A 21,283-nucleotide genomic window follows, 5' to 3' on the forward strand; every position below is an offset into this window, starting at 1 on the left:
AGGAACACTGCCCTCTTGCCAGGATGCGTTGTACAGACGTAGCAGCTCTCCCCGCGCAGACTCACCCAGATTGCACAGAGCTCGATATGATATACCATCTGGCCCCGGTGATGAAGAACGCCTGCATAGGGCTAGTGCCGCCTCAAGCTCCTCCATTGAAAATGGAAGGTCCATGCGGCCGTCACGGGAATGAGGAGCGTCACTTCCGGCCAGAGCACCTGGACGAACTACTTGGTCTGCTATCCTCGCGCAAAAGTCTTCTGCGACATCAATGTCTCGCCGCTTTTGGAAGAGCGCGAGCGCCCTGAACGGAAAACGAAGCGCAGACCACACACCGTTCTTCAGATATGAGATAGGGGCTTGCGGGGGTCTAGTGTCTGACAAAACGTTCTCCAACGTTCGGAGGCTGTAACTTGTCCATACGACGCTGAATCTTCTTTTGCATTCTTCTGGCTGTTCTAAGGTCGTGGACGGATTTTGTGCGCCAATATCTGCGTTCCGCACGGCAGCGAAGCGCTCGCAGTCTTTCCAATTCGGCATGAAAATCGTTCCGCCTGGATGTAATCGGTATCGTGCGCGTGGCATCTTGCATTGTGCACTTGATTACTTGCTCTATCCCAGTGCTTAGACCCGCTTGGCAAGCATCTTCCATGTCAGACTTAAAAGTGGTCCAGTCAATTCTTCGAACGGCCTTCCCTGGACCAGATCTGGACATCCCTTTGATGTGAAGATAAGTGGGAATATGGTCACTCCCGTGTGTCTCAATATCCGAAAACCAATCAGCACACCTGGCGAACGAGTTGGAAACGAAAGCAAGAACAAGGCAGCTGCCATATGTCACACCTCGAAGAAAAGGGGCTGCCGTCGTTCATGAGGGTGAGGTCGTGATTGTGAGCGAAACTTGCTAATCGGCGCCCTCTTGCATTTGTCCTCGTACTTCCCCATGCCAGATGATGTGCATTGAAGTCTCCTATGATGACCCATGGAGCTGGACACACGGCCAAGATACTATCTAATCATTTTGAGTCAAAATTACTTGAAGGCGATATATAAACGCCTATCAGAGTGAACATGAGTTTGTTCTTCTTAATTGTCAGGCATACATATTGATTGCCATCATGAGGCGCAATTGGATGCAACAAATAAGTGAGTTCCCGACGAACATAAACGAGGACTTTGCTGCATGCTCCATTTGTTGGGGACATGACAGCTTCGTACCCCGATAGTTTTAAGACATTCGCTGGTGGTTACGACGTTGCATATATCATGGCCGCGAAGTGACAGTGATTCCTTGCCTTTATCGCCTCGTGCCCTCTTGACGTCAATCAAATCAATCTATACGTATACCCAAGAGATTCTAACGCATTAAAGAAAACTCTGAAGGCTAGCACTTAAACGAAGTTGCCTCTGTGCAAAACAACGCAAACGATCGGCCGTTCTTTCTATAGCAACATTTTGTTCAGTTTGACGTTGTTAACGTTGTTGCGGCAACTAATAATCAATAATTGTTATGGTTTTACGTCCCAAAACTACGATATGATGACAGAGGGCTCCGTAAATTTCGGCCACATCGGCTTCCTTAACGAGCACCTATATCTAAGCACACGGGCATCTAGCGTTTAGGTTCCATCGAAATGCGGACGCCGAGGCCGGGATTCAATCCCGCGACCTCCGGGTCCGTAGTCAACATTGCTGCAGCTAAGGTCTCGTGCGTTCCCTATCGTGCCCATTTTGCTGAAATACAACTAGAAGGGCCCTGAAAACCATCGAAATTATTCGGTAAATGGCAGAACATAATGACAGCCGTGTTATGCTGAGTGAACGCATAGCGGTTGGTGCTGCAGACTAGAGTACTAGTGGCCGGATCAGCGCCATGACTATTTGACTATTGAGGCGACCCGTCGACGAGTTCTACGATGAAGAAGTGCGGAGGAGGTAAGAATGTCCATTGGAAACCGTTCGGTCCCGCTCGAGCGTGTATTTAGGTTTGGAATGAGAATCAGGTGATTATGATTACATCTTAGCCTCGTTCATGGTCGGTCACATCACTCGAACGTTAATATCGCCGCCGAAGCCCTTTATTACAAGTGGTTAACCAGTGAAACTGGAGCCCCGGTGTTTACCATGAGCCGGGATCTATGGAAGTGTTTTCTCTTGTAGCTTTTTATTTCTCTATCGCCGCATTTAAGAGGTGCGTGCTTGAGACTTTGTGTTCGATGACGTTAGCTTAAATGATCTTAAGGGCACAGGGTAGGCCCTATAGCTCCCATGTATTTTAAGGCTTTCTTAAGACTCATTTTCTCAGAAACTACTATATGTAAAGCGTTCGGGTTTGTTTCATTTTATTCGTCGGCGATTCTTCTTGCAATGGAACTAGAATTACAATTTTATTTCTAATGTTTACATTTGTGCTATTTTTTTGCAAAGCAGGTAGTTATTGTCATTATTTTAAATAAATCTGCCAAAAAAAAAATGAAACCTATTCCGCGTACGTACACCATTCTAGTTTAGTAGCTTCGTACTGATTTTTCGCTTATTCTGGTTAAAAATCAGCCTTCTGCTTTTTCGAGTTCTTTTGATAATGGCGCAAATGTAACAAAAAGTTGATTTCGAGTTATCGGGAGTTAAAGAGAAAAACAAGTTTATTTCATGTTTTGTTCAAAAAGATGATGTGCTGAACAATTTATTTAATAACAACGTGCCATATAGTCATGACACGAACCGGTTTTTCGATTCTCTTGTTTCCTTGATTTCCTGGCTTGTCTTGTATCTTTTGCGCTATATTGGCCAAATACTTTTGATGGCGGTCGATCTCACCCAACTATATCGGCAATATGCCAAACGGCCTTGAGAAAGTTTATTCGGACCATGCAGGCCTTTTTGAAAGTTCGAACGATTTCAAAGGTGGCAGTTTTGAGGGTTCCAGTTCTAAGGGTTCTCTACGAGTGCCACGGTTCCTCCCATTACTGTACAGACACAGTTACTCGCAAATTACCACTCCGCAGCAATGGGAGGCCACACTGCTCAGCTCCGACCCTGCCGTGCAGGTCTGGATCACGGGGCGGGCAGAGGCAGCCGCCAAGGAGCAGGGGCTCCTGGCCGACTAACCGTCGTCGCCTCCCACAATCGAGGAAGCCATTGGTTTTCATTAGGGGTGTGCGAATATTCGAAAGTTTCGAATATTCGTCGAATATTACAATCGAAATATTCGTATTCGATTCGAAAATCGTGTATTCGAATAGTTTCGAATATTCGATAACTTCGCATATTCGAAAAATTCGAATATGCGATTCGATTATCATGCATAAAATAACTCGTCTTCCATATTTCTGTTGCGTTCGTATAGCTAAAAACGTTGCCGAGAGGAGCAATAAATATCGTAAGCACGATATCTGCCTGCGACGAACGCCCCAATAAGTATGATTTATTGCTGGTGGATCTCCGACGTGCAGCGCTGTTGGCGATCATGTAACCGTACATTTTCGATATTATGTGGCCGTAACGTGCCGCACTACCACTCGTTCACTATGCGGGACCACTTCTGAAGAAAGACAGTGACCCATTTGACTGGTGGCGGACTGTAGGCACCTTCAGATACCCCAGTCTGGCAAAACTTTGCCCCATGTGCCTCCCTATACCAGCCACTTCTTTTCCAAGCGAGCGTGCCTTTTCAGTGGCAGGGGGGGGGGGGGGTGTCTCTGTTAGAAGGGAGCGCCTGCTGCCTGATCATGTGGAGCAACTCATATTTCTTCATGATAACATCTATTCATTACTTTCATTGTGCCGTGATATTTGCTTGTGTTGTGATGTGCTTTGTGCTAGCCTGGACATTGTGTTCTCGAGATAGCAGTGTATGTTGTGTTGCCCTTTAGGCTGTTAACGTTTTTTTTTTTTTTTCATATAGCTACGTGTAAATAAAATATTGTTACTGTGGAGGCATTTTACCTTTGATATTCGATATTCGATTCGATATTCGAAGGTGGATATTCGTATTCGATTCGTATTCGAAAAATTTGATATTCGCACACCCCTAGTTTTCATTTAAAATGTTTTGTTCTCTCGCTCTCTTTCTTAACGCAATCACGGTTTGTAGAAGATCCACATAAGTGAAAGCGCAGCCATTGTCACTACAGTTTAGAGCTGTGCACGGGCCGTATTTCCGAGCCCGAGCCCGGCCCGGGCCCGCTGACTTTGTCGAAGGCCCGCCCGAGCCCGACGGCAAAGCGCTGCGAACCCGCCCGGCCCGGCCCGACGTAAGAAAACACAATCCCGGGCCCGGCCCGGCCCGGCTTTTTGAAGGTTCGTGCGAAAACAAAACATCGTTTTCCGGTAATTTGGCATTTTATTGAGCATATCAAATATGACCAAACGACACACTATACGAACACTCTCTAATAGAGACTGTTCGCGGCACTTTTGCTATACAAGTAGACGGCCTCATGCCAGCAACAATGGAGTTCGCTCGCCAAAGCCGTCACGTGTATGGGGTATGCCCATGCAAGCGTCAGTTTCCACGAAGGCGATCTACATCGGGTCGCTCGTCGCTATCGCGTACATTTTCACTCATATGGGATTTGGCCTTAAATCTAACGCGAACAGTCGCGTGGCGCCGTCACTAGCTCAGGTGGTGTTACTTCTCTGTTTGTCGGAGTGCAACAGAGGCAGTGCTTTGCCTGCTCCCCATTTGTTTAAAGTAGCGAATGGAAAGGAAAAGCGGTAAAGGGCGGTCGTGGAAAAGGCGCTGTATGCGTGCTTCAAAACAATTCCCGGTCATTCTCTATATTTCGGGCTTGAGTCGGGCTTCGCGCCGGGCCCGAGCACGGCCCGGGCCCGAGGTGAAAATACGTCGGCCAGCCCGAGCCCGGCCCGCGGGCCGGGTGGGGCTCGGGCTTTCGGGCTACCCGGAGCCCGTGCACACCTCTACTCCCGGTAACATTTTGTCCTTGCGGCGACGCGAAATGAGTACAAGCCTTACTTGCTGAAGTGCTCGCACGAGTGCTCCCGGTCTCGTTTCTGTTGGTAGCCGAAGCGTGTCGATTTCCAATTATAATGCGCTTTCTAAACAATTTATCTGATTTGTCAACACGAGAATGTCTTCTTCCGCCGCAACAAAATCAACAAAGGAGCCACTAAACTCAAAATAAATGCGCAGAACTCCGCCTCCATGCGGGTCTCACACACGCAAGGCAAGTGGACTCGGTAAATGCCACGCGTGTTAAAAAAAAACTGCACGATGCGCCTTTAGTAGCCGGGTACTTTTTTATAAACCTGCTAAGCTCAGAGAAACTACCAGTTTCGATTTTTTAAAATGGTCGCTTGAGGCAGAAAGCTCAGGTTGTGCACGGTCTGAGAAAAGGGGGCTTGGCTGCTCGTCATTTGGTCTCGAAAACCTTGTCCTTTTGGCTCAATCAAAACGCGCAAAAATGTGTGGGACACTGGATATTGTTAAGGAAGGCCTTATCATTCCAAACAAGGAAAAACCAAATTTTTTTTTTTTTTTGCATTTTACCCTACCCTGTGTTCTTAAAGGGACACTAAAGAGAAACAATGAATTGGTTTAGAGTGATAAAGTGTGCTCGGAGAACTCTTGTGTAGTTTATTTCACCACCATAGGTTTATTATTAGAGGAGAAAACCAAGTTTAAAGTTTCATTTTTAAATTTCGCGCCGAACTTTGTAATTCGTGACGTAAAAAACTTCAAAGATCATTTAACGTATGTTGGCGCCACTGGCTCGACGAAATTTCCACAAACTCGTTATGTCAAGTCTCTGGCCCCCTCAGAGGACAATGTACTTCGATTTAACCGATAGGAACTACGTAGGCCTAAGCAGGCGGCGTCAAAAATATGTGACGTCGCGGCAAATGGTGCGGGAATTCCAATGTGGCGTCGCCACCTGTATTTTCTTTTTGCGCGTTTTCTCGCTTATTAAGCGTCTTCTCGCAGCAAGCGTGGTGTTTTTGGTATCGTGGAAGACTACTTTACTAATGCGAGAAAAATCGTGTTGCTCTTTAGTGTCCCTTTAAGAACACCTAAAGGATTTTATGGGTAGCGATTCATGCTGCGGCGGGTATCATCCCTGTAGCTATATATGCTGACAAAACCCGAAGAGAAACTAGGGCAACCACTGAGATCCCTCGAGGTAGGGTATGCTATAGCATTGCTTCATTGTAATTTCTGCGCACTCACGGACTCTCGGACCGACGAATTTTTAAACCTCCTAGCCATCCTGTAAAGCCTTCTAACCTTCGCTGTAAAACGGGAAAAAGGTAGCCAACCCGATACGTGTGTTTCCCTCTTTGTTTATCTCTCTCTCACTTCGTTTAACGTTTATCGAAGCTTGCTCAATTAACACCCAACAACTATATTACGAAGGCGCATCATTTCTTTTATATTTTTTTGTTCTTAGTTTACATGGTCGCTTGTGTCAGCTAGTGCGCACAGAGGCGACTAAAGGAGCGAAAAAACGAGGCGGCCCACGACCCATGGTCTACACCTCGTGCACGTCTTATCGTCTAGAGACCTTATACCAGGCCGATGCCAACGGTCAGCGATGCAGACGTCACTGCGACTACAATCACTAGCGGCCACTGCGACGGTGCCCTCGATCTGGCCGCGAAGGGGGTAAACTTGAACGAGCGGTAAACGACCCGGTTCCCCAGGGGCTGCAGCTGACGCAGGTTTCCCGCGATCCTGTACTTGCAGCCGCCTGTGTAGGTGTACAGGTTGTTCCTCAGCTTTGTCAGCTGTAAGGTGAACGCAGAAAAGAGAAAAAGCTTAGTTAGATGGTGATGAAAGGAGTATTGGCAATAGACAGGTAGATAGATCAAAATGAGAGAGATGGACGCTCGCCTGCTGCTCGCCGATGGCCACGGTGCTCCTGAAGACCACGACGAACGCGTCGCTGGTGCACGGAGGGAAGCTGAGCGAGCCGAGGTAGATGTAGTAGTGTTGCGTCGTGTTCGGCAGCAGGTAGGCCAGGGGCATCGTCACCTCCGTCTTGTTGCCGCGGAACGTCATGTGCTCTGAGGCGTTGATGAGCGTGTCCAGGTACGGATTGTTCTCTTCCTGCTTCTGTGCACGTTGCAAGAAGAAATCGCGATACAGTTGAGACCCGCCACGGCGCTGACCAGCAGTGCTGACCAGCAGGTCGCGGGATCGAATCGCGGCCGCGGCGGCCGGATTATCGATGGAGGCAAAAATGCTTGAGGCCCGTGTACTTAGATTTAGGTGCACGTTCAAGAACCCCAAATGGTCGAAAATTCCGGAGCACTCCACTACGGCGTCTCTCATAATCATATCGTGACTTTGGGACGTTAAACCCCAACAGTTATTATTGTTATTTGAAACTCGATTTAGGGAAGTGACGGACCACGCTCGAATTATTTCGTTAAATCGAGAAGATCGTAAGATCGAGAAAGAGATTTTTCGGTCCTTTCTATATCTAAACTTGTAACGTAGCAGCACCAAAAAGCTACCACGGCATTGTTTTAGCTGCCGACCAACGACTGCTCATGTGAAAAACCGGTGAGGGCAGCCCGAGGACGGCCCGACATGGAGCTCCCCATCGGCGACATGGGAGGCTCATAGGACATGGGCCATGGGCCACGGACGACATGGAAGGCCAGACATGGAGCCTCCCATGTCACCCATGGGGAGCTCCACGTCCGGGCGATGCAGGCCAAGTGGACAGTCACGTGAAGCTATGACAGGGTATACAGATACGCAAAGACGAGGCGAACGAATGCATAGTGATTCTTAAAGCCAACCGAGCGAGAAAGTTACGAGGAGGCGATCAGTGCTATCTATCGCATAAACCATGAAACAACGAAAGCAACCACCACCATTTGGCACGTAAGAGTGCTACCGAAAGCCGAGTCCCGTTGATTCGTGCATAGGCGTGGCTTGCAGGCTCGTCAAGATAAAGGAAGTGCCGTTAGTAGGGCGCCTAGATGTTTTAACGCGATAGCTTCAGCGAGGACGCTCGAACAAAGCCCGTTTGTGTCAAACTTAGAAGGAAATAAACGCTTTTTGACTGATTTATTCACCCCCAAAAAAGCTTCGTTAAATTGGGTTTGGTGGCCGAGTTAGTTCGGTAATTCGGGTACTGACAACAATGAACATTATGGGCACCTGCAAGCGAATGAAAATTTCTTCGTTCGATTGGGAACTTCGTAAAACCGGTATTCGTTAGGTCGACTTTTAATTGTAGTTACATACCTCTCAAAGCAACGCAGGCGTGCGAGAAACGACACCCCGTATAGCTGAGGATCCTTGAATAATTTTGACCGACTACAAGGGTTTGCATTCTCTAAAGAGACACTAAAGTGCAACACTAAATGAGTTTAAACTGATAAATCATTCTTTGAGAACTTAATTGTCGTTGATTTCGCCATCATGGGTTGAATATTCGAAGAGAAAATAAAGGTGCAAGTTTAGCTGTTCAATATTCACCAAGGAGACACGATTGCCATTGTTTTTCAGAGCATACAGGTAAGTGATTTTCTCTATTTAGGCTCAATTTCACAAGCTGATTGTAGAGTACAAAAGCACGTTATTTCTAATGGGGCTCGAGCAGGACACAAGTACAAGGATGCAAAATTTCTTTCTTTTTGTTTTTCCCAAGTGAAGTATGTTGCTGAAATGTACTTCACAAGTCTGCAAATTGCAGTTCCCATAGGAATATCCAAAGCACCGCAAAGAAAGAAAAAAAGAAACTCACAGGGTCCCTTATGCATTCGCCTAAGACGACCCGTAGACGAAAGCCACCTTCTTTTGCTTCTCAGTGGTTATATTAATCCCCCCCCCCCCCGCACCCCTGCGAAAGCATTCTGCACCTAACGTGGTTTTGCACTGCCTCCGTGATCGGCCCACCTTTGACCAAGCGACGATATCATGTGATGGCGTCATCAAACGACGTCACGTTGCGTGACATCATGATGACGTCACAAATTTTGTCGATCTGTAAGTCACGATGAGGTCACGCGACGTCATCACGGGGTGATTTTTTGCATTACTCGTGTTGATTCCGCGGACGCCGACGGTCAGTTTTCGCGTTTGATGAGGAATCTAAGGCTTTCGCCTTAAAAACCTTTTAACACACTCGTTCGAGCAGACGAGAGCAACCAGAAAAGCCTCTTTGCTGGGATAACCCTCGGAGCCTTTGTAGCGATGTCCTCAAAATAGGACGGCGAAACAGAGTGGGGCGTGTCTCTACATGCTCGGGCTGCTTATAATAGCTCACCTCAAAAAGTATGACGAAGATGGCCAGTCCTTGTCCACGACGGATGCATTCAGTAGGCGTGGGCTTCTCCGAGGACACCAGTAGTTGAAGCTGGAAATCGCATAGCATGACGAAAAGCATCTGGTATTTTCGTTCTACGTACAGACGGCGTCAAAAGTTTAGAGACCACTTTAAGTCTGAAAAGACTTCGAATATCCCAGTAATGTGACTCTATTCGGTCGGGCTGCACAGTACATGTTTTAGCGCGTTTTAGAACAGGCAGTAAATCTTAATTCAGGCTCAGAAAAAAACAAGATTGAATGCATGATTCGAAAGGCTTTCAAGAGAGCGATCGGAGTTCCACTGAATGCGAGCACTGAAAAGTTTCTAGAACTTGGACTGCACAACTCACTCGATGAGTTAATTGAGGCCCATGTCGTTTCGCAAAACGAACGCTTGTCGGGGTCTAAGACTGGTCGACACATCCTCGCGTCGCTTGGCATCCGATACCACACTCAGCAGGGAGAAAAAGCGAATGTTCCTGCCTCGGTTCGTGACCGCCTAATTGTTCCGCCGCTTCCTAAGAATATGCACCCGACGCACCACGTCGGGCGCCGTAACCAGCGAGCTAGGGACCTTCAAAAGAAGTACGGCACTAGCGACGAAGTTGTGTACGTAGATGCCGCGAGATATGGGGACGGGAGAGACGCACACGCCGCTGCGGTCGTTGACCGTACGGGCAAATGCCTCACGAGCGCCACGGTGACCACGGGACATACGGAGGCGGCCGAAGAAGCCGCGATAGCTCTAGCAATAGCCACGGCGCCCAACGCTACGATAGTAATCAGCGACTCGCAGGCGGCAATCCGCGGCTTCGCGCGCGGCCGCGTCTCGCGGGAAGCGGCCCGCATCCTTAAGATGTGCGGTGATGGTGACTCAGCGTCGCGATTGCCACCACAAAATTCAACAGTCTTCCTCCTTTGGACCCCGGCACACACCGAGGTCCCGCTTGCGGGCAACGAGGCAGCCCACGCCGCGGCTCGAGGTCTCACTCGCCGAGCCGTGGCACATTCCGTGGCCACCGCCTCCGCTCCCGAGAACGGGGCTTCTGATCTGCCGGATCGAGACACTTCGACAGACACGCAGCAACAACACGGACCACAATGGTCGTGGGGTGATCGTCTCATCACGTTCCGAGACATTACCCAACACTACAGACTGGAAAGGCGTAAGTTCCCGCCACCGCATGACAAATTAAACAGGCACGATGCTGTAAGCTATCGCTTACTACAAACAAACTCTTACCCCAGCCCGGTCGTCTTACGCCACTGCTACCCACACTTATACACCACCGATCTATGTAAAACATGCGGGCACAGAGCAACGCTACGCCACATGCTCTGGGAATGCGCCGGCAACAACAGTCGAGAAACGCCCGCCGTTCGCGATGCGCCTATGGCTGCTGCCAATACCAGGCAACAGGAAGCCTCGGGCTCACTCGTTCCCGCCGCCGTCCCGGCTGCGGGAGCCGCGGGGGACCTTCTCCGTCGGCGACGCCGCCGCTGGGAGGCGGCGCTCAGAAGCTCGGAGCTCAACGACCAGCTCTGGGCCGTCCGGCAGGCCGAAGATGCCGCCCGAGTTCAGGGACTCAGCGCCGCCATCTGAGGCCACCAAGACCAAACTGCCGGCCAAGTGCTAATAAAGTTTCTTCTCTCTCTCTGGCTGCCTGTCCATTGTCCAAGCAGCGAGACTATTCGGCTTTTTCTTGTGCCTCGTAGTCACTATACTTTTTACGCTCGCTGTGCAACGCCAAAGACGAATAATGCATGGCAGGTAGATGCCGTAGTAAACTGGAAGTGTTCTCAGTTACACAGAGGCTCAAAAAAGGGGATGTTCGTTTTTAAACTGTGTTCGCTTACTCACCCTTATCAGTAAGGTCCTATGGTATGCGGTCATATAAACATTGACATTTGATTTGTTTGAGTTTGCTGAGATAGTTTAGCGAGCATGTAAAACTTCGCTATTTTACTAACGAAATATGCTGTAATTACTCGCTATAGACCTTATGCAAAATCTGCTGCCATCTAGCGGCCGCCGTGTGCATTTCCGCCATGCTGAAGGCTAAGCGTGCTCCGTATGTGAAGTGAACACGCGGAGTGTACGTATCGACGTGTGGCGGCTGATAGGAACGGCAATGACGACATATTTTCGTGTGCCGTGTTGCTCAGACTGAGGAAATTGGGATGCTCAACAAATGTCTGCAACCTCCATTATTAGATTTCCTAGCGGCCGACGAGGAGCAGCAGATCGTTCCGTTGTTCCGGCTACATGCCCACGACTAACGCCGTGTTTACGTTCGCCACTCTTGATACATCGTGTGACAGCATCGGCGCACATCAGAGAACGCTCTTTCGTGTCATGCTGGAACGAGACAGTTTGCGCGCGGTGTGCTTGCAGGCGCAGACAAACCGGCTTCGTGTACGAGCTTCGAAGCTGCATCTCGGCTACTCGCGCATGCCCTGCACTGCTGTTTAGAGCTGTGCACGGGCCGTATTTCCGAGCCCGAGCCCGGCCCGGGCCCGCTCACTTTGTCGAAGGCCCGCCCGAGCCCGACAGCAAAGGGCTGCGAGCCCGCCCGGCCCGGCCCGACGTACGAAAACATAATCGCGGGCCCGGCCCGGCTTTTTGAAGCTTCGCTGCGAAAACAAAACATCGTTTTCCGGTAATTTGGCGTTATATTGAGCATAGCAAATGTGATCAGACGACACACGACGAACAGTCTTTATTACACAGATTACAAATTGTCGTGCAAAAACAGCAAGCAAGTAGACGGCCTCATGCCAGCAACAATAGAGTTCGCTCGCCAAAGTCGTCACGTGTATGGGTTATGCCCATGCAAGCGTAAGCTTGCACGAAGGCGATCTACGTCCGGTCGCTCGCGCTGTCGCGTACATTTTCACTAATATGGGATTTGGCCTTAAATCTAACGCAAACAGTCGCGTGGCGCCGTCACTAGCTCAGGTGGTGTTACTTCTCTGTTTGTCGGAGCGCAACAGAGGCAGTGCTTTACCTGCTCCCCTTTTTAAAGTAGCGAATGGAAAGGAAAAGCGGTAAAGGGCGGTCGCGAAAAAGGCGCTGTATGCGTGCTGGAAAACAATTCCCGCTCATTCTCTATATTTCGGGCTTGAGTCGGGCTTTGCGCCGGGCCCGAGCCCGGCCCGATAGAACTCCAAGTAGCCCGAGCCCGGCCCGGGCCCGAGGTGAGAATACGTCGGCCCGCCCGAGCCCGGCCCGCGGGCCGGGTCGGGCTCGGGCTACCCGGAGCCCGTGCACACCTCTACTGCTGTTGACGCTATTACTTTGTTTACCACATTGCGATAACAGTTACATGTTAGACATGTAGCTTGTGCGCGTCATCCATTCTCAGCGAACGGAACGAAGCGTGTTGTCTGTAGTTTGTTTTCGATCGCGGGGCATAGCAAGGTACCGCTTCATGGAATGATTTGAGCGCGTATTGCTTCACTATGCGTATTTTTAAGAATTTCACGTGCTACCACTGCCAAATTCAGAAGGGCGGCCCGCATGTACAGACCGCCCCCGTTAATCTTTTTTTATGTATACGCCAAGAAGAGGAAATATCAGGTTCTCCCAAAAGCTGATCCCGCGGCCGCCCTTCGGAAAAATCCTGTATCCACCCATGTGTGCTATAAAATGTTAACAGATGCTGTAAGTGCGTGGCACTTTTCGTATGAAACTGAAAAAAAAAATGCCCCCACCTCCCCGAAGGGAATCGTGAGGAACTGCGAATGCATTTCTTGCGCCGAGAGTACACGGCGTAGTAATTTTATTGGCGTAAAGCTGGACACATCGACGCGCTCAAGTGTCTCCCTTTTGGGCGCCTCTTTCAACGAACGCTTCCTACATGCGTTCGTAATCACCTCAGGGATGTTGCCACCACTGACCTCCATTAAAAAGGCTGGACGGCGCATCCCCGCTCTGCGAGGCGGGCGCTTGTGAAGCCACCGGAAGGTCCCCTTTTTGTCCCGGAAGCCGGCGTCTTCTGTGCGTCTCAGTCGCGCAATTCAAATATTCTCGGGTGGCAGCTGTTGTTATGATCGCTTTTATTTTTTATTTTTTCAAACTCTGCGATTACGCGTCGCTTTAGACGCCGACGAACGCTACACGAAAGATGACAGACGCCGTGCCGACACCGTCCGAATACGGCGGAGTGCTGCAACGCACAAAATGCGTAAAAAGTAATGCAACTTTGAGGTACTTACGCGTGAAATGTCTTCCCTGACGACTTTTCCGGTCGATTCGTACAGTTTACTGCGCTACAAGCAAGTATTTCTTTAAAAAAAGAAGAGAAAAGCTCTTTTCCGGGACAAAAACGGCGGCTTCCGGTGGCTTCACGCCCGCGTGCTCGATGCGCCATCCAGCTCCTCCTAGTGGAGATCAGTGGTTGCCACCGCCTTCAATGCAGCACAAACGCGTTTAGAACGCGCTATTTTCAGGCTGTGCCAAGGCAGCACAAACGCTACAAACGCGTTTCAAACGCACTGCATTGAGGCCGCGGCGTAGGGAGGAGAGAGAGTGAACGGCGAGAGAAGGAGCGGCGAAGCACTGCACCTACCCTCTCGTACACTTTCTCCACACACGTGGGAGCTCAACACCACCTAGACTATGTTGGGGAGCTCCGCCGAGCTCCGGCGATGCGAGCGCCCTCACACACCAGAGCGCGCTCCTCCTCTCCACTCTCCGCTACTCCGCCCGCACCACCTGCTCCGGTTGCCAGGGGCGAGGATAAGCGCGCGCGCCCGAAGCTCTTGCTATGGGAGAGGGAGTGAGAGCGGAGAGGCGCACGGACAACGCCGGACGCCTGACATAGCCCGACTAAGAAATGCATTCGCATTTAAAATAGTGTTCCGGGAAATGGGTTGCATTCGACCGCGGGTGCGCTATCGTTGGTTACGCGCTGGCGTGGTTTCGCAAGCGTTCAGTCGGCGACGCAAGACTGCCTTGCTACAACGAGTGAAACGTGGACTCCTGCAGTAGGCCCCGAAAGCGACGATATGAATGCGAATAATAATGGCGTATCGTGTTATTTACGAGCACATGTCAGACAGATATTGCATAAATTCCAACTAATCGGCACCTACTCTTTGGAGCAAGTAACACTTTTTATGTGCACTTTTTACGCGCGTGAGATGCGTAATTGTTTTTACATTTTCATCGCACAGTAATTCTATACATAACTTTTGTAAGGGACAACAGTATTTTTTTGTTAAAGGAGAAAGGAGGACAACGTTTTATTCTCAATTAAATACACAATACATCAGTACGTAGGCTGTCGCTTATAAAATACGCTTTGAAATAGGTCAACAGCACTTTCTTACTGTCATCGCCGTGCCTAGTCGTGTCGCGGGCTAAAGCCTCTTCCCTACCATCCTACACTACACGCAGGATATTCAGATAGCTAACAACGCTTTATTCGCTACACTGAAAACAGAATTTATAACCTATCGCATAGCTTCATTCTCAACGACGGCAGGCCTACATGTTCTGTTGGGATGCAGTTCTTTACATGCAATAAATGTCAACGCAGTGACTAGGAAATGCCGGTAACATGTGAAGGTCCTCACAGATTCTTCTGACAATTTTGTGCCACGATTGATTACTACCAAAGCAGATACAAGCAAGAAGTTATAGCAGCGGCAGCAATACGATTCGGACACAAGCCTCCAACATGGCGCCGAATCAGTAGCTTCGTCAAACCTCCGACAGATGGCAGCAATTTTGCATAAGGTCCATAGCGTAAATGTGCTGTGGTAGCCACGTGATATCTAAACAACGAATTTGATAATACACCAATACGTTGGGCCTGGTTGAACGAAATGCGATGACGAACCAATATTGTATGGCTCGCTTCTTCCAAGTGGAAGAAAAATCGTTCCGAGATAAAAGAAGTTTCTTCATGCTTTGAGTCAGCGCGGTAAACGACAGAAACGCTGGGAGAAAAGACACAGGACCAACGCTCCCTAACAACTAATATATTTTAAGACAAGGGTTCTACGAAATATTGTCGAAATATTGGATTTCTGTACACTCGCTTCGCCATGCGCAAGAGACCGAAAAACAAAAGGATTAAATATTGTCTTATTACGCAAGAGTTTCAAGCACCGGCGTGGCCCTCCACTATACGGCGTCCCTCATAATCTTACCGTGGTCTTGGGGCGTAAAACCCCAGCAAATAATTAATTTATTATTATTAGCGACGTAGCGTGCACAAGGACACAATTCTTAGGTCTTACTACTGGCGTCAGCGACATTTCGCGTTCTGCTCATGAAGGTGGTCGCGTGCGAGAGGTTTATAGTGAAGCACGTGGCCTCCGCGATCAGCTCCGGCAACGCGCCGCTGTCGGAGCTAATCGCGGAGGCCACGGTGAAGCGTGTTGCATCTACCTCGGCGGCGAAGTTCTGGTCGTCGATGGTGTGCTCGGAACCTCGCGGGCTGGTCTCGTTGCCGAAGTGAAAGATGCCCTTGGACATGTTGTATCTCGCGGGCAGCGGTCCACCGTACGACTCGAGGTTGGCGTTCATTGGCGTGATGTACACTGCGGTGTCACACGGAACGGCTGGCTCTTGACTCAAATAAACGATGCCGATGAAAGTTAATTCCAGTCAGACTTCCTCATAGAGCGAATACGGGAACAATGAATTGTCGGTTATATTGAGGTAAATGAAGAATGAACAATTTTCAGTAAATTTCGTTGGGTCGATGTCGCCAAAATATAAAGAACGCACTTTGACATCCGTGACGAAAAGTGAGACTTTGACCCTGATTTTCTCCTCTACCATTAAAGCTAAAGCTATGATGCTGAAATTAACGACATTAGAGTTTTCAGAATAAAATTTATCAATCTAAACCGATCAATTGTTTCACTTTAGTGTCTGTTTCAGTAAAACGATGACTGATAAACTTAGCGGTCATTTCGCTGCTTTTTTATTACTAATTGAATCGCTCGAACTCGCGATTCCGTTTATGGGGTAATTTTTGCGCGCTATATGTAAAATTCTTGGTATATATATATATATATATATATATATATATATATATATATATATATATATATATATATATATATATATATATATATATATATATATATATATATATATATATATATATATATATATAATTTTTTTTCCTCGCTAAGTAGTCAGTGCTTCGACGCCGCGCGCTTGAGGACCCTTTTTGAAAGTGTTCTATTGAACGTTGGTAATCCACATTTGTATTTGACGCGTCTCCTCTATCCATTTTTCTTTTTTCATCTTCCTATTGCAAGAACGGCCGTGTAGCCCAATCGCGTTTTGCAGAACAGCTCGGATGTTGCAGACTTCATTCAGAAGGAAATATTGTATAAGAATATTTTATTTGAACTCACTTAGTTACACTGCGACAGCATCTTCGGGACGTCAAGCCCTGCCATTTGCTGTGGTGAGCAAGTTGGAAGAAAAATTGCGGCCTCCCTCGATGTATGTAGCGTGCTAAGGCAAAGATGGCAGCTGTACCAAAGAAATTAAGCGTACTAGATAACTTATGGCAGTGCGCTTCATGAAAGAAGGGCAACACAGAAACTTAGGAGTATAAAAAAGACGCAAGCGCTTACGTCTTTTAAGTTATCTAGCACTATGTTCTGAGCTTGATTTCCTTGGCACAGGTGCCATCTTTGTCTCAGCACAAGCCACCATGGCTAACCTACGAGCCTACCTATACGTCTTAAGCACAGTACTTAAAAAGCCAGCAAAAAATGGGTGGGTGGGTGGTTTTTCTTAAAGCTATAAAAGACAAAGATATCCGCACTATAATTACGTGAATGTCGAACGAACCAATATTTCGGTCATAGGATATATTAGTCCTGAAAGCTCTTTTAAAGCAAAAGTTTTGAAACGAAGTCTCCTATTTTGGTCCTTGTCACGCATGCAGCCCAGTCACAGTGAAAGCTGGGAGTGGCTTTTCTAGAGCCCATTGTATACTCTCTTCGGCAACTACTACAAGTACACTTGCAAGTTACCCACTACGCCATAGATCATAATGTTTGCGAAGTAACGAAGCACCCACTATGCCATTATTCATCTTTCTTTGAGAAGCGAGGTACCCGCCTGCAGTACTGCTAAGGCATTGTATGCACTTTGTTGATGCTGTGGCTGATGACGATGAAGAATTATGGCACGAGTCCTTTATAACGGTTAGGAAGCTTTAAACCAGCCAATCGATACGCAATTCGCATTGTGTGACGACTGGTTGCTGTTTTACTGTTCTACACCACGCTATATTCAACCGCGATTCCTTGCCCGATATGACGCCCGTATATTGTCTTATTGCGCAAGAGTTTCAAGCACCGGCGTGGCTCTGTGGTAGAATACTCGCCTGCCACGTAGAGGGCCTGGATTCGAATCCCGCTCGATCATATTTTATCTCATTTCGCGCGATAGCGGTTACGGACACCGGCGGCGGCGGACAACTACGGCACAAAAATCGGCTGTTGTGATCTCGTAACAGCTTTCCCTCTAAAGATGAAGTCGCCCGTTCACGATGTATTCAAGTTGTATCACTCGGATCACAATGAAACGTCTACGCGAGCTTAAAAAGATCTGCATTAACTCGTGATGCCGCCATGGTATCTCCAGGGGTGTGAGCATAGTGTAGCCAGAGGTGAGCAGTGACTCGACGGTACTTAAATAAGTGAGCTCACGCGCGTGTCCTCCGTTTTCGATGGTGAAGCGGAAGGGCACGTTGTAGCCGAGGAAGGAGATTGGTCCGAAGCTCTTGAAGCTGGTCTGCAAGAAGTTGATGTTGATCGGTGACTGGCCCGAACTGCCACACGCGCTCTCGAAGGCCGGCCAGCCCGCCTCGTCTGCACAGTTGATACAAATCTTGTTACTCGATGCATCAACGCTTCAACGTGCTTGATCGCGTTTCTAAACACCATCGATATTCACATTACGCACTTAATCTAACCGAAATGTCTTCATCTTCCATTTTATTACGAACGACCATTCTTCACTAAAATGCTTAAAAGTGAAAATTGTCATTCAGGTATCGGCAGGGAGCTATATACAAAGGCTTTGGTTCTGTGTTCGATTCCCGTCCGAGGACGAAATTTTCGTGAAATTCGAAGCGTACTTCTTGAGAAGCCAAGTGCTATCATTGTGTAGCTTCGGACTATATACCGATAGGTGAATTTTTCCTTTTCTTTTCATAAACGTCCTCTCTGTTGGGGCCTTCCGCCGTACTGATCGGCCTCATTCAGTGACGCTCTTGGGTTAAGTTGACAAAAACATGCATTTGCAATGTCGGCCCTTCCTTCCACTTTTTTTTTTTGTCTCTAGAGAATAATAAGCGCATTAGGCTACGCAAGGTTCATCCAACTTACGGTTAAAATTTTGCAAAAGCGAATCGAGCCGGTAGAGCAAGTGCTAAGAATCATTTTCAGGCTGATTTAAGCTCTCTGCGTCGACTGTGTAACTTACAAGACTTTAAACATGCGAATCGATACAGATCGTAGCGACTCAGCCGAACGAGTTTTAAATTTCCCGCGTCCTTTCTACGTAGCATTGTTCCATATTACGTAGCAGCTTCGATCAATCTGATTGATCATGTGAAGTCTATGTCATCGAACCTCCAGTGGGCAGCGAGCTTCGTCTGCTTGTGTTGCAAGGTGCTCCGTGTTGTCGTGAGCTGCGCGACAGTACGTATCTCGAGGTTTCTTTTCTCGGACACCATGAATTGCCCTAGCTGAGTTGTGTGCCGCAAGTCTAGCGCTTAGTAACTTGTAAAGCTGCGACATCGTGTAGGGCATGTAAGGCAATTGGCGAGCGGAGTCGCTTCAGCTCGTCGGCGCAGTGAGCGTCAGGCTCTCGCTATCCGATCAACGCCAGGATCAACGCGTCTGCTGTTGTAACGCCGTCCCTGAACACGCAACATCATTGCCCGTGTTTACGCTTATCGGTGATCGCTCTCAAATACTTTTTGTTTGTCCGCTTACTTGGCGTTTGCCGATTGTAGGCGTACAGGAGAATAAAGTGAGAAAGGCTGGCAGTCTTGCGGCACCTGTCGGTGCAGATCTCAACCCGCAAGAGGGTGGTGCACGATCAATACATCGACTGAGACGAAAAAGAAGACGGCTTTCGCCTTCGAGTCGTCTTAGGCGAATGCATAGGGGACCCTGTGAGTTTCGTGGCGCAGTTGACGCGAGATTGAATACACCATGGAGGTTCACTCACTTTTCAAATCAACGCCCCAGTTGCTGAATGCGCAACACGGACGTTCATCCACTAATCTTTGTATCAAGGGCGCTGCTGTCAACAAACGCTCTTATCAACGCAACTTGACGCACGCGTATAGCGTCGACACATTCACTCACTTTTCGTGTCAACGGTGTCCGCCCTGCTCGTGTTTCCGCACTGCGGTGTCTTGTAAGCCCACCTGGTGCCATCGCAGTACTCGCCCCCTGCACAAGGCATGCACGCTTTGATGCTTGAACGCAAACCACTATTTCTATAGAACTGTGTGCGCTTTCGCCGTATCAAATTGAAATGGGCCTTATGATATGTATATAGTACCAGAGTTGCACATGACCATGCATCAAAGTTGAGACCACCATGCCTTGTTTTGTACGCAAATGGCGCGATGAATATGCAAAATTGGGTAGCGAATCGGGCAAGTTTGCGCCCATCACTCATGTAGGGCACCAGTTAAGGCACGAGCTTAATTGGTGCCCTAATTAGCCAGCGTCTTAGTTGGTGAACGCGGCTTACATTCTGAAAGTACCCTAGAGCTGTTGGCGCAAAACAGATGCACCCATTAACATTAGGATATGCACCGCACGACTACAGGTCGTGCCAAGCTGACAAAATTTTCTTACAAACTTTCATATGATTCATTACCACGGTTAGCTAATAACGGGTTCCTAAGCATCGTCTAGCTTTTACCCCTTCCGAATAATCGATAATATCCTTAAGGTCTTCCTGAGCGCTACTGGTTCATAACGATTAGTAAACATTAGTAGAACAGACATTCCGGCCAGTTGGTTATGGTTCATTATGAAAAAAAAGCTCAGCAACACGATGGCCGTTGCATCTTTCTTCGTCCTCGCATTGCTGCGTGGTTTTGAAAATGGATAAGCAAGCAATTGGTTTATTTCGCTCTATAAACAATGCCAACTACATCGCCAGTAACACATATATAAATTTACCGAAAATTCGACACTGTAGAAAAGCTTTTCATCGGCCTGCAATTAGCTGATAGCCACAACTCACATCCCAGTGGCGTCAGGGAGCGACCGGCGACATACCGTCGCATAGATCTTCTCGACTGCTCTGAACCCTGGAAGGACCAGCAGAGAAGCCACATGGCCACCAGCACCGAGAACATGGGTGTACCGCGCTGTCCGTGGCAGTTCATGCCTGAGAACGAACCAGCTGCAATTACGCTCAAGGCTCTCTGGTTTCCTCAGAGAAGTAACTAAGAGAATAATTGTCGAGTTATAATAAATGGTCGAGTTTCACTCGTCAAAAGCACGATCTAATGATGCCGCACGCGCGAGTGCAGAACTCCGTATTACTTTTCACCACGTGGAATCCCTTATAATGCGTCTAAGTCAGGGGCGTAGCCAGAAATTTTTTGGATGCCATGGTAAAAAAATTGGGGGGGGGGGGGGGGGCACGGGCCTGGTTTGCTTCCCCCCCCCCTGGCTACGCCACTGACCTAAGTACATGGGCGTACTTGCATTTCTTCTCCATCGAAATGTGTCCCAAGGCTGCCAGGATCGAACACACTATATGTATAGCTAAGCAGCACAACGCCACAGCCGCCAGACGAATTCTACAGCCACTGCTAAGATGTTCAGCCTTAACGGAAATCTCAGTTGTGTTTATGTGAACACGCACCCCACAGTCGCGAACTGTTACATATTTACAGCCACGTATCAAAGCAGCGCTACTATCCGTGTCATATGCCAAGTTCCGTTACCTTGAGTGACAAGCCGCTTTGCCAAAAA

The 21,283-nt window shown here is 48.4% G+C and overlaps 1 protein-coding gene across 1 annotated transcript; it reads right to left on the bottom strand.

Annotated features, from left to right (window-relative positions):
* Positions 1 to 6,522: 6,522 nt before the first annotated feature.
* LOC119391284 (carbonic anhydrase 7) lies at positions 6,523 to 20,699 on the bottom strand. Its single transcript, XM_049415223.1, has 7 exons — positions 20,544 to 20,699; positions 19,649 to 19,735; positions 17,978 to 18,139; positions 15,684 to 15,835; positions 9,243 to 9,332; positions 6,845 to 7,072; positions 6,523 to 6,744 (listed from the first exon to the last, which is right to left on the bottom strand). The coding sequence occupies exons 1-7, from the start codon at positions 20,686 to 20,688 to the stop codon at positions 6,523 to 6,525; spliced, it is 1,086 nt and encodes a 361-aa protein (XP_049271180.1). The 5' UTR covers positions 20,689 to 20,699.
* Positions 20,700 to 21,283: the final 584 nt, after the last annotated feature.

This window comes from Rhipicephalus sanguineus, chromosome 4 (genome assembly GCF_013339695.2).
Source record: "Rhipicephalus sanguineus isolate Rsan-2018 chromosome 4, BIME_Rsan_1.4, whole genome shotgun sequence".
Lineage (NCBI taxonomy): Eukaryota > Metazoa > Arthropoda > Arachnida > Ixodida > Ixodidae > Rhipicephalus > Rhipicephalus sanguineus.

What these genes read in the sequence shown, in the direction of transcription:
- LOC119391284 (XM_049415223.1), bottom strand. Translation starts at nt 20,688, where the DNA reads ATGAACTGCCACGGACAGCGCGGTACACCCATGTTCTCGGTGCTGGTG. An exon ending in CGAAAACGGAGGACACGCGC is followed by an intron (nt 15,836 to 17,977) that starts GTGAGCTCACTT and finishes GTGACACCGCAG; the next exon opens with TGTACATCACGCCAATGAAC. An exon ending in TCGGCGAGCAGCAGGCGAGC is followed by an intron (nt 6,745 to 6,844) that starts GTCCATCTCTCT and finishes TTCACCTTACAG; the next exon opens with CTGACAAAGCTGAGGAACAA.